General features: G+C 29.1%; 1 protein-coding gene across 1 annotated transcript in view; it reads right to left on the bottom strand.

The window, feature by feature from the left end:
• Positions 1-14,488, bottom strand: part of LOC122852150 (Kruppel-like factor 2) — a 106,372-nt gene that overhangs the window by 71,954 nt on the left and 19,930 nt on the right. Inside the window, exons 2-3 of the mRNA XM_044151769.1 lie at positions 11,011-11,100; positions 368-539 (exon numbers count right to left, since the gene is read on the bottom strand). Coding sequence (XP_044007704.1) covers positions 368-539; positions 11,011-11,100 — 262 coding nt within the window. The remainder of the gene's footprint in view (positions 1-367; positions 540-11,010; positions 11,101-14,488) is intronic.

Here is a 14,488-nt window from a genome sequence, read left to right as displayed (position 1 = left end):
TAACAAGTGTAAAAAATATTCAAGCATTTGCTAAAATATTTAGATAGTTTTTATTATATATTACTAATTTTGATTCAACACTATCTTTTTATTTTTTTTTTTCATTCTTTAATTATTCTTTCCTACTCTTTGTAACACAATTGTAGAAAAATTCTAAACAAGTTCCGGTCACGGAATCGCTATCGCATCGATCCACCAAGCGTGCAAAGACTCTTTCGACCTTTGACAATAGAGACCAAGCTGAGAGTTCTGTGTATAGCACGACTCGATGAATAATTATCAGAAATTTTTATAAGAACAATAAAAAAAAAAAGTAAAAAATACATACAGAAGAATAAAATACCATTTGAAATATATTAAAACTCACCAGTGGACGGGTAAATCGGCAACGGCAACGAAGTGGGCGTCGTCGGTGGTAATGGAATCCTCCTCATTGTGGTAATTAATGCTGTTGCTGGACTGTAACGTGGCACCTGCAGTACCACTGGGGTTTTTACTGATAAATCTACGGGTTCTAGTTGTACTGGTGGTCCCGCCGCCTGGAACAAAAAAATAATACCAAACATTACTTTAAAATATATCTCAAAGAGAATAATAAAAAAACCACAAAGTCGGCTCATTCAAACCCACCTTTCCATCATCAACACAATCGCGAGAAATAAAATTAAAAGAAAAAAAAAATATACACTACAACTTTTCAATACACAAGTAAACGTGGGAAATAAGAGTTTCGTGGTTATAATAAGCTGGCAAAACCATACTACAGACCACCTGTCATATTGAAAATAAATGGATCAAGTCGTGATACACGATGTGATGCTAATAATACAAATCGCTTGTTTGTGCTATGAGTGAAGTAGGCTACTACCGATTATTGCTTACATATCGATCTCAGTGATATTATTAACTGTCTCATTTCATCACAAAATAAAATAAATAAATAAAATAAACAACAATCTTTTCATCACGATGATGTCTTCATACTATAAACACCGACTTTTATTATTTGATATTATGTTTTTTTTTTAAGCTCATTATACTCGTTTAATATATAAAATAAATATTATTTATTATTTTTTGTATTACACAAGAAAATATGCAACAGACTAGACAGCTTCTAAAAAAAATAATAAAGAGGAAATGTTTTTTCTTTGGATTTTTCCCTCGAGAAAGTTGGTTCTTATGTTCGTATCAAGAAAAATCTTCTTGACCTTAATTTATTTGCAATTTTTTTTTCTTAAATACTGCTCATTGAATAATTATTTATTTTCTATTTGAATAACACTATAAGAGTTTTCATTTCATTCAAGAGGTTTTGACTCAGTTGTTTTTTTTATCTTGAGATTTGAAATTATCACTAATCTAAAACTAACAAAAACACATTTGAACTGTGCTTATTTTATTTTTTTTATAACCTTCAAAATACTTTCGATAATTCTTAAAAAAATATAAATGTGTATGATAAGCAAGTATTGATTTGTAAATTAATATCTCGAATGACATTAATTATGTCACATTATTTACTAATACATGCGAACAGTCCAATTATAGATAAACTATAATGATTCGGTTTTTTTTCTTCGGGTAAAATATAAGTTAATTATATTTATTTAATAACAATTGAAATAGCAATTATTGAAATTTATCATTATCTCTGCTTTGTTTGCCAATGAGATATCTATGTCGTTAATTAACTTTATCTACTATTTTTTGTCTAGATAATTTTAATGTATTGATAAACGTTGAGCATTATCCTATCTTTAACGAGCTCGTTTGCTATTTCAATTATTGTCATATTCTCGTTTTCAAAAGGCATAGTTTTTTTTTTTATATATAAGTCAATGTATATCTATAGGTTTAATAGCAACATTAGGTATTTGGAGCTTTTTTTTTTGTCATTTGATCACTTAATTGAACTATTCTTTTTTCTGGAACAATCCAGTGTATATATTATAACAGTATTTGCAATAAAAATTTAACAAAAATAGAAAAATAAATAAAACATAAAAAATTTTTCGGTTAATTGGATATTACGCACGTACAAAATTCGTTTGATATGCGCAAAAAAAAAGTACCGAATGAGCGGTGGTGAAAAATGAGTTCAACACTTTGTTATATTTTTATTTTTTAACGTTTTATACACGCCCCGTGAAGTCATATCCAAGCGATCTCTCAAGCGCAAGTTTACAAGTAAGACTTATTATATATACGTACGAATTTTTGGTAGTACATATTTGACCGTTTCTTTACAGAACTAAATCAAATTAAGCTGTAACGAATTTATCGTGCCCTAGAACCCTCTATCTTTCTGGGCAATCTTTTTTTTCATCTTTTCATCATTTATTTTGTTTTTTTTTTTAACCGACAGAGCTCTCGTCGATTGCTTACTTCTTCCGTGTCTCTTATTACACCGATGGTGTATAATTCTGTTTTTTTTTTTCTTCATACATTTAAACTTGTCTGTACCACCTCAAATGTGCCCTTGATCATGCACATGGCTAGTGGGTGTATACAAACTCGCTATTACTTTTTATTTATTTATCTTTCAACTATGTGTTGATAAAGAATATTGAAAATAATCAAATAATTATACTTTTAATCAGTCTATAAAATAATATTTTATCTATTGTCATTTATCATTAATTTAATTCGTAATTATTCATTTTTTAAATTTAGGTAATCGTTAAAACATATAGTTAAAAGAAGCGAGCATTTATATACTATATAAATTCGACACTGATAGTTATCACGTTCGTTCATTATCAGATGTCAACACATACTGCAATACCGTTCGTATTATTTTAAAATAATATATTGTTTAACGATGTAGGTGATTTTCGCTTGAGTATGAATCAACATGCAATGAGGCACAGATAGTGACTCATCTCCAGATCCCCAACTTACTACTGGGTCGTCTCTAACGACCTGAGAAGCATATACTCTTGTGCGAAAATTCTTATGTACACGATTAGATGCAACTTTCCTGCATTAAAAATTAAGGGAACATAAAGTACAAGAGGTAAGGTTTTTGAAACACTAAATACCTCTTTGGTCATTTTGAAAGGTCAAAATTTAAAACTATTAGGGAATCATGGAATAGAAGAAGTGAGCTTTCCAAATCACTAAATACCTCTTGTGTCATCCTACGTTCCTGATAGAAAATTCAATTTTTCTCAAAAAATTAGAAGTGAAATTTGAAGTTTATCAGGGAGTTAGGAACATAGGATGACACAAGAGGTATTAGGTGATTCGTAAAGCTTACCTCTTCTATTTTATCCAATATTTTCGAAAATTTAAAGATGAACTTCAAAGTTCGTCAGGGAATTATGAAATAGAAGAGGTAAGCTTTACAAATCACTAAATACTTCTTTGGTCATTCTATGTTCTTGATACGAATTTTCAAATTTTTTTTGAAAAACTTTAAAGGTGAAATCCTCAATTTATTAGGGGATCATGAAATAGAGGAAGTAACATTTCCAAATCACTAAATACCTCTTAAATCGTTCTATGTTCCTGATACGAATTTTCAATTATTTCCAAAAATTAAAGGTGAGATTCAAAAATTAATAGGGAATCATGAGATAAAGGAAGTAAGCTTTCCAAATCATTAAATACCTCCTATGTCATTCTATGTTCCTGACACGAATTTTATATATTTTATTAATGGAAATTGAAGTAATATTCTAAAAAGTTTTTTTTTTGTTAGAAATTAAATTCAAGTAGTATTTATCGATTAGTGTTATTTCATTATATCGATACATCAAAAAAAATATGAGTTGGTTAATTTTTTTTTTTTATCATTGAACTCCTGCTGTTTGAACATAGCATTTCATATTATTCATGTACACGCATAGCTATATTATAGCAGGCTACTTTAGCATATTATATTCGTTGGCAATCAATAACGACGGTAGCTCGAGAATACCCACCAGCAATATACAAATTGCGAATATTCTCCATGAAATTAAACATTCCACCACCTGATGAACCTGAGGCTTTTATTTCTCAAATATATCACCAACTTTTCTACTTTTTTTTGCATTTTTTTATCAAAAGACTAGCCATAGTCTTGTCAGTTTGTGTTGTGAAATGTTATTAAGTAAACTCACGAGAGCCTACAAGTTAATCTGCGTTTTTTAGTTGGAAGTGACAACGGGTATGTCTGAAAATATTAAAATTGTTCTCAGAATATTAAACGGTATGCATGTACATGGGGAATTTCATGTCAAAGTGACCTATTAATTCTCTCACTGGGAAAATCAATATTGATAAAATTATTGTAATATTTATTTTCAATTAAATTAAATGAAATCTTGAAAACCATATTATCAAATAAAAGAAAAATCAAGCTATAGATAATATATGATAGGATAATGTGTATATATTTTTGGTTTCCATTAAAAATGACATGAAAAAAATTTACACATGAGAATAATATTGCCGGAGGGAATTTGCTGTAGATGTGAAGATTTAAAGCTCCGGTTTTGTACCTCCCTGAATTCAGTATATATACCCATCAAAGCAATTACTTTAATGGAGGTAAATTATGTAACGTGCCACCTTACGCACTTTGCAGCATGGTCCTGTCTCAAAAAAAACCAATGAAAAATAATGATTCATAATTAGTCGAAAGAGTTTGAAACACAAAATGAGATAAAGAAAGACAGAAGTAAAAAATAATTTGGATGAAAATTTAAAATAATATATTAATATCCAAAAAAAAAAATAAATAAATAAATTTAAAATACCCAAAAAAAAAAAAAAATGAAATAAGATGAATTATTTAGCGCACATTTATTATAAAGACACTTTTGGTGTGATATAATTATCATAAAACAGGTAATTGAGATGTCGCGGTGTCGTGAATAGTCACGATAATCGTTGACACACATTGATGGAGTCATTATTTTTATGTTACTTGATCGATTTTGTTACCAGGATATATAATATCAAAAATCTCCAAAATTTATTATACCAGAATACTTATATATACCTTTTTTTTATTGGTAAAGCCTATATGTTTATATATTTAACTGCAAAGTGGAAAATTTTGGTAATGATTTTGAGAAAATTTTAACATATACCCACGAAAATAATACAGCATATTTGAAGGATAAAGATTACTTATTTTTACTAACTTGAATAGAAGTGAATATTGTAAAAAATTGATAAAAAATATTCTTTGAAAAAAAAAAAAAAAAGGATACTATATTTTAAATTCTACTAACAATAAAAAAGAAGTTTTAAGAATTTAAGAAACAATAAAATAAAAGATAATAAACATAAAAAATGTGTGATATATATGATGATTTCAATGTGAGAATATTCTGGTGATGTAGACTCATGATGGCGTTGTTGTACATTACATAATGATGACGGCCGTCAATGTCGAGTATATATCAAGTGATGTTTAGGGTCGCCATGGGCGATGAGTGACAAGCTGTGTTGGTACCAAACGAACGCGAATGTCTACAGTAAATGTGTGTTTACGAGACAGGGGGCAGTTTATATTTATTTACCTTGTTTCACCTTGTTATTGCAGCATCGTACCTTTTGACGATGACTACAAAGCGACAATGGTAAAACAGTGAATTACAAGTACTTTGTGGCAAACAAAGTCAGATGACTAATGATGAATCACAAAAACTTGCCCTACGTTTGCCGATTAAATTACTATTATGTACTTTATCATTTGTTGATTTTTTGTACTTTTTTTTCTACTATGAAAAATACCATCGTACCAGTTGAACCTCGAGGTTTGAGGATAATCATTTTGAGACTAGAAAATTGTTGACCAACAAATAACAGAAAGAGTTTGGCTAAAAAAATTTGAGCTGTTATTATTTTTAACGACATTATTGACAGAGCTTAACAAATATAGGTTTGTTTCATGTAATTTATATATGTTAGACTTGAATCCACAATGGTATATTATGTAGACTGATATTGCTTTTGATTAAAGTAATGAAAATACTCAAACAAGTGCGCTTACTGGGCTGCGAAATAAAAACAATAAATCAAAATTTGTCCTCTGAAAACCAATAGCCATGGTTATTATCCAGCTGTGTGAAATGAACACTTAAAAAAAAAAACATGAGTCTCGGTCTTGTCTTGTTAGCCTCTTTTCAGTCATGGTCGTAATAATACTATATCAATGTATTGTATAATAAATATATTTTTAATTTTTTAAGTTGAGAAGTAAAAATTTATTTTTATGACTTTGCCACATATAAATGCAATGAATAATGTATACTATTTAAGTATGTGCCATAAAAAATTAAAATGAAAAGAAGACTCAAGTTGGTAATTAACCGAACAAGTAAAAAACAAAAAAAAAAAAAGTATTTTTTGTAGAAATTAAAAAGGACATTTATATTATTATGTACGTATACATGTAATGTAATAAATATTTTAAAAAATTGATTATAAAAAATAAAATAAACAAAATAAATATTTTTTATGTCAACTTTTATCACATACAGAACATATGGTCATCAAAATTCATTTAATCAATGTAGCAAAGATGTTAATGACCTTCCGAATGAAAAAAAAAAAAAATAACAATTCAATAAGAATACATTTCAGGGTTTTTCTTTATAAAGCAAAAAATTATTGCTTGTTTCATTTTTTAATTTTAATTTTACTATTTTCGACGGGTTTTAGCTATTTTATTATTTCTTTTTGATGTCACAAGGTTGGTGAGATTAGTCTTGACCTCGGGTGAAACTCTAGCCGAGTCTTGGCCATGTTTTAACAATTTTTATATACATGACAAACATACAGTAATAAAATGCGCATTGAAAATATTTTAAGCGACGAATGATTTTCATAATGTACCGTACATTCACTCGTCGTCGGAAAAACGGCTGCAGATGTTTCAACTGACTCGACATGTTTTATAAACATTGAAAAAAAATAAAAAATCTCTTAATCCCAATACAAAACTGTAAAAAGAATATATTTATAAAATATTTTCATAATCCCCTGATTTATGAATATTTATTGAAATATTTTATGTTGCTATCAAAGAATAAAAATAAAAATCATTTATAGAATTGAGAAGAATCCTGATGAGAAATCACACATATCAGCCCACGTGAATGATTACACGTCGTGGGATGCGTGTGAATATCCTCAGAAATCTCAGCACCACGCCTTTGTATAGCGACATGTGAAGTACAATTGAACAAGATGTTCAATCTTTATTTGTTATAGAATTAGAAAAAAATTATATTTCTTATAATGTGTTCATAGAATTTAGATAACACATCAGAAGTATTATATTATAAATGACAAAGAAACAAACAAATAGTCACAGATGACCTTTAAAAAATTTATAATTACTTTGTCAGAGAGATAAGATGACTATTTTTTTTTATTTATTAAATTTATGTCTGTTGTTATTCTTTAAGAAAAACTAAAGAGTTTAAGGATGACTCGATATAAATATTAAAGGCAGACTAATTTGTTGACAAATTACAAATAACATAAAATAAAAACTCAAAAAACATCTTTATTAATAACGAGTTGTTATATTCAAAGACAATAGACGATAGAGGTCCTATATTTGTGAAAAGCTTCAATGCACCTTTCATTTTTACGATAGACATTTAGACATGACCCATAACCTTTCGATTTAAATCCCAAAGAGTATTCTCGATATTATTTTTCAAGAGGAGGTCGGCGAGAATAAATAAATTCAATATGGAAATATATTTTTTCTTAAATCATAACAATAAGAAATGGGATAAAAAAAGTAGAATAAAGTTTTACAAAATAAGAAAAACATAATATATGCAACGATGAAGATAGCACTGTTCATATAAAAAGTACACATACTGTATATAGAGACGCACGTTGCAGTTACCGTTATCATAAATTGCCGATCGGCACCAATGTTAATATCATTCACCAACAGGCCAAGTTGTCATACAGATCAACAAAATATTTTTAACATTATCAATGTGAAAAGAAAAAAAAACAGCTGTTCAGTAATACTCAGAAAGTTTATATATGAATTTTAATTTTTTAAAATAAATGCAGACAATTTTACAGTTTAATCATCATACATCAATAGAAATTTTTGTCTAAGAGAAAAAAAGATTTAAAAGAATCGAAACATGTAGTTTGTTCAAAGTAAAAAGTAAAAACTTAAATATAATATGTATCCCACACTCTAACAAAAAATTTTACCTTTATAGCGGACACCCGTGGAGCAAAATACACTGCAGAAAAAAAGATAATAATATATATAAATAAAAAAGAATCAGAAAGTGTCGCATCAAGAATTATGTGGCTGCCAAAGAAGTTGGAAAAAATTCCAACTATCGGAAGCAATCGCAAAATGATCGTGCAATAATTTGAGCTACCAACGAGTTGTATATATATGGCATATATGTGTCAAAGTTTTTCTTGGACAAATCTTGGGTGTGGCTGTTTGGATTCTCTGAAATACTCAGTATGTGTTATTTATTTTTTTCCATTTCCCCCCTTAACTCTGTGCAAAAAGTTCTATCAAAAATATAAAAATAGCAACAAAGAGTTCTGGTTAGCAGGTTGTTTTAGAAAGAAGAAAATAAATAAATATTCATCTATGCATACTACACGTAAAGTATATAAAAGACGTTTATATTATATATAGTTGTTGTATGTGCATCAAATGGCATATATCCTCATCTATCGAATAAAAAAAAATCCCGAATATACACGCGCTGGTATTGTTATATAGGGGCGTCATAATCGACGTCAGAACTTACCGTTATTTTATATCCTACACACAAGTTTTCTGTATGCAATATCAACAAAACAACAATCTTATAAAAAAAAATAACATGTCATATATTCATTTGAATCATTATTTATATTTAATAAAAAAAAAATTGCAAATAATAATAATTTTTTTCTCTCAAATTGAATAATACATTATAAGTCATTCGGACACAAGAATATGATAGTTAATGAAAGAAAATATATACAAAAGCACCATGCATATAAGAGAGAAACAAAAAGCGTCTTTATCCAGAGATATATATTAAGACAAAAAATGATTTGAAGAAATATGCACAAGTTAAGTTCTTTTGATATCTACCTACGAACAAGTACAAACGCACAAGTATACATAGACAATAGAAGAAATTGAAAAAGTCAGAAGATGGTCAGTCACTCAGTCTTTACAATCTCACCAATGGAATAGAAGAAAATACGTGCAAGCACGCGTTTAAATTCATATATAAAAATAGCTACATAGAACATTACAAATAAATCGAATTTTGACGCTTGCTTAAACGTCTTCTATGGACGATGAGAATATAAAGAAGATGCCTCTCAAAGCGAGCAGATCATATACGTGTGTATATATATTTTCAAGGACAATCTGAATAAACTTATCTTCCCAGGACTGTCTAGTTTTTATCTGACTGTCCGATGTCTCAGAAATAAAGTGGCCCTTACTCCCTTTGGTATTCCATTAGAAAGAGCACTTGTAGATATATATATATAACCAAATGAAAATAAAGAATCAAGTGAGATTATATGTTTGCATGCTTCTGAACGTAGTGATCAGAGCAAAGCTGGGTAGTATAGGTATGCAATGCACATATTATTTTATTTATGGAGAGAAGGGTTGGAGTATTGCAACAGTCAGACATCGATCCTACAATGTGTTATTTCTTGGATGGGATTATAAGACCAGCGGCACTCTCTGCTGTTGCTACTGCTAGTGCCTTGCATTGGGCCGTTAATGAGTCATGTTTAATTGGCGTGGGAAGAAGAACTCACAAACTGCAGTAAGCTAGTCTATAAGCTATATACATATATGCACACCCACTACGTACAGAGTAACATAATCACCCCTCATGAACAGTGAGATGCTGATTCAAATATATTTAATCTACTACTGGTTCTACTGATCTAATACAACCGGAAGACTTGAGTGAGCTCTGAACTAATAGCACACCTTTTCTCGTAACTTCATTCATATATATAGCTCTACACTGAAATAACTTTTATAAATAAATTTTGGTTTAAAAAAAAAGGCATTTTAGTGAATTTTAAAAAAGTTTTCAGTTATCATAAAATCATAATGATAAAATGCATTTTTCTTTTTTCTTATTCTCAATTGTATTTACCAACTTTTTCAATGAAAAAAAAAAAAATTATTACATATTATAGCTAAGGAAAAGTGAACATTCATGAAATCCTGAATTGGATTCTTGTCATGTACGTACGTTTAACATTTTCTAAATGGAAAACCTTCTTTGGTTTATTACCTTAACTACCGACAACAACAAATGTGTACATGTTGACACGCTGAGTGATACGAGAGGGGAAAACACATTAACTCGTTTCACTGATTTTATTTCTTTCTCCTTTGATTTGTATTTTTATATATTTGATTTTTTTTTTTAAAATAAATTCTTATATATTTAATACGGTGATAAATTCTAGTGATTTTAGGACCATATTAATGCCGTCTGGATATTTAAATATTCAATAAACAAAGTGATAAAGTTGACCTAGCCAAAAGTCTCTTGATGTGTTTGTAAAAAAATTTTTAATGCTCTGTTGTAATTTCAAGGGACCAGTGAATACATAGGGCCTAAGTCATGAGCCATTCATTTGATCTTGACCTTTCCTATGCTCACACTTTTATGTGATTAATTTATTCACACTTAAACAGTTATACTAAATGAAGAACAACTGGTAAACATTAATAACATTCATGAAAAGAGACAAATGCGTTTCATTTACTCACATTTTTTTAATATTGACCGGTAGCCACTATTGGCTCATTATGGGAATGATGTTATTTTCTCGGCACAAGTGTGCAGTTAATCTTCCGAATAATTTTACCAAGGTCTACCAGTTTTAAACTAAAAAAAAAAACGATGGTGTCGATGCAGCGGTACGTGGTATTGTAGCAAGAGAACTGAGGTCTATTGCAACAACTTACAGTGGACCTCACGAGTACTGTTTATTATAATATATAAGATAATTTAAAATAAAACTAACCTCTTCAGATGATGGTGGCCCTAAATGACAGGGGCTGCCGGGGCGGCGGGGTGCACTCGCCCACCGCTTGCTCGAGAGCTCGCTCTCCTCCTGCAAAAAAAAAATAACTTTTAATCTTAATAAATTTAATAAATAATCGACATTTTATATTTTCTTAAATATTAATCTTTATTATACAGTACTTTCTTTCGGGTCGTTTAACAATATCTAACATCACATAGCTTTTAAAACGATCTCAGATAAAATTCATCGAATTGATGAATCAAATCATTTTGAACATTTAAAAATTCGCTTGATTGGCAAGTCAATGTATTTTATTATTTTAAATGAAGTGGATAGTATATGTATCAACAAGTCGGTCTATCGCATCACCACCAATTAACCCACATGGTGATTAATAAAACAACTTATAAATATTCGACTGGTCTGATGGTTTGTTTGAAAAATGATTTTATATTTTAAGTCTGGTTGATGTATTGACCTGCAGCCTTTTATAATCCACAGACAAAATTTCTTTGTAATTCAAAATGGTAATAAAATATATTATTGATACTAACAATAATTTTTATAAATAATAAATTTTCCCACACTGAGAATTAATTTTTTCATTTATCCAATATTTAATATGGCTTATGAATTTTCGTAAAAACATTATTTGAAACTTATATGGCTAGTTTCTAATGAATAATAACCAAACGCTTTTACTGAATTCTTTTAAACAAGAAGCAACTGGGTTTAACGATAAATTATTATTTTTCGATCATAAAAACATGACTATGAAAATGATTTGCAGCTTAGTCGAGTGTCGAACGTTGCTCTGACTTACCGGTACATGGAATTTTCATTAATAAAGTGTATATATATATACACTACACCTGTTATACTAATTGTAGTATGCAATATAATAAAAAAACATAAAAAAACAACGTATAAACATGTTTTTCAATGAAAAAGAAGATAAGTATAATTTTCAAAGTTTCAAGGAAAAAAATGCGTATCGTATATTATTTTTTTTTATTCACAGTTGTTTGTGCAATTAGTTTTCTTTCCTTGATATTACTGCGGGTGGTATATATATTAGAAAGAGGAAAAGAGTGAGATATATCTGTATACAGAGAGTCCATCAAAGTAATAATATATATATAATTCTTGATGGCTCCCGCAATAAGGCAGTATACACATCACATTACCTCAATAACATATATTTATACCAATCAATTTCTTGCATAACATACTATTTTTTTTTTCTACGCACATGAGCATTACAAGTATACTATAGGTATATCGTTTTATCCAGTGAAAGTTTTAATTTGCTATTTTTTTAAAAAAAGTTTTCTACTCTCTTTATTATTTCTATTTATTTTTCTCTTTCTGTCATCTCCATAAATAGATGCAAAAGTGTGTTTATTACTATTAACACTTATAAGCGATATCGTGTATATACAGACTACATATCTATTATGTGTCTATAATATACATACAGAATAATCAAACCGGAACGTGTTATACATATATGTATGTATGTAGGTGTGTATGATATGAAGCGGCGCCAAGACACCAGTTACCGGCGTTATGAATTATAACTCGTGTACCCGCAAGCACTGCAATCGACTAAATCATGTTACGCGAGGCTGCTGGCACGTGTTCTTGGTTAAATATTGGATTACATATTGACTCAACATTTCTTTATCATTATATGTATATGTATATAAAAAGAAGAGACAAATCAATATATATTTAAACTGGAAAAAAATTTAAACAGTGCTATCAAATTCATAAATAAAAATTTCTTATATCAAAGAAAAAATTCATCTAATTAGCCTTGACATAACTCATCTTTTTTTATCTTGATAAGTAGTAATTTATTCTTCAATTCTAGAAACTAAGTATAATTCATTTTAATTTTAAAAATTTTTATCCAAACATAGGTTAAATTTTTCACAGTATATAATTTTATATTCAAGATTTTCTAAAATTAAAAAAAAAAAACTGCAATCGTTTCACATATATACACAAAATCAACCAAAAGTTATTGTATATAGTTATGTATATTATATGTATGTGTGTATGTTTATATGTATGTATGAACATTGTAAGTGGAGACTATCTTTTGCATCAGTATCTTCTACGCTTTTGACCCAACGTCCCTCTCGATTTATAGCGTCGAGTTTAGCGAGATGACTGGGAGAGTCGTCGTCGTCGTTTCAACTTTGTTTTTCCATATACATGTATAATCTACACGATAGGAGAAACCTATACCTCTTACATATATACAACACACGCATATGTGTATACATATGCACTTGCGTTGCTATCACGTAGTATAGTATAGCTGAAGGAAAAATAAATAAATAAAAAAAAAGAATATGATGCTTCAAGTTAGACCGCGTTGTAATCTAAGATCATGTATGTGTATTGCACATGAGTGTGTTTGCATATACCGGCAAGAAAGTCAAGATTATGCTGAAAGGCAAATGGTCACTCAGAAATATCATACACATGTAAAACGTAAAATTATATAAATAAATAAAAATCACCATGATGGTAAAGATTAATATACCTTTTATTATTCCTTTGATTAAATAGAAGAATTTAAAAGAAAGAAATTAAAAGACAATGAGAATGCCTGATGAGCTCATGCTTCTGATAAAAGAAAAAAAATAAGATAATAGTTACGCTTTGTTAGTTTTTTTTAAAAAAGTATAATCACACAATTACTGGATGCTGATGAGTCAAACGCAGTCGTAGTCAGATTTTGTTGCAAGAACTTGTGTGTATATAAATCTTGGTCGGTGAGCTTGCAAAGTTTAACTCACTGTTGATGCTACCACTACCACCATCACCACGAGGGTGGGAAACGACAAAAAAGAATTTAAAAAAATAAAATAAATTAAAACAAAAAGAAGATGGAAAAGAAGAGATCGGTTGCCGCCACTACGGCGCACTGTAATAAGAAATCGCCTATAGCGATTCCAGTCATCGCGGTGACCCTATATATAAATGTAGTTGTGTTGCAGAGGTAAACCTGCGGCCCCGATTGATGTACCGCCTCTCTTGGACTTACGATGCGAGAAGAAACTCATATAGTGAACGCGTTGAATTTTTATTTACCACAATGTTGATCAAGTTTCTACTACCAAATACGATAACTATATTCCTTTATATATATTATACGTTTCTGATACTTTTGTTAAAAAAAAAAAAATATAAGAAAAGATGTGTCGTCTTGTCTGATGTTTTTTTAACTTCTTTGTTTCATGTTTTTCTTTTAAACAATAATTAAAAACAATTTTATATATACTCTATAAAAAAATAAAAGTTAACACGCCTTATTGTTATAAACTGTCGCTTCGAATCAATAAAAATCAGGTAATACAAGTTTTTTATAATTTCCCTAAGAAATAATTATGTATTTATAAAATACAGTTTTTAATTCATCATAAGAATAACGAAATATTATGTTTTAAACTGTCAGAAT

Source organism: Aphidius gifuensis, linkage group LG3 (genome assembly GCF_014905175.1).
Source record: "Aphidius gifuensis isolate YNYX2018 linkage group LG3, ASM1490517v1, whole genome shotgun sequence".
NCBI lineage: Eukaryota > Metazoa > Arthropoda > Insecta > Hymenoptera > Braconidae > Aphidius > Aphidius gifuensis.
The sequence above is the reverse complement of the archived record's forward strand: the minus strand, read 5'-3'. Positions and strand labels throughout refer to the sequence as shown.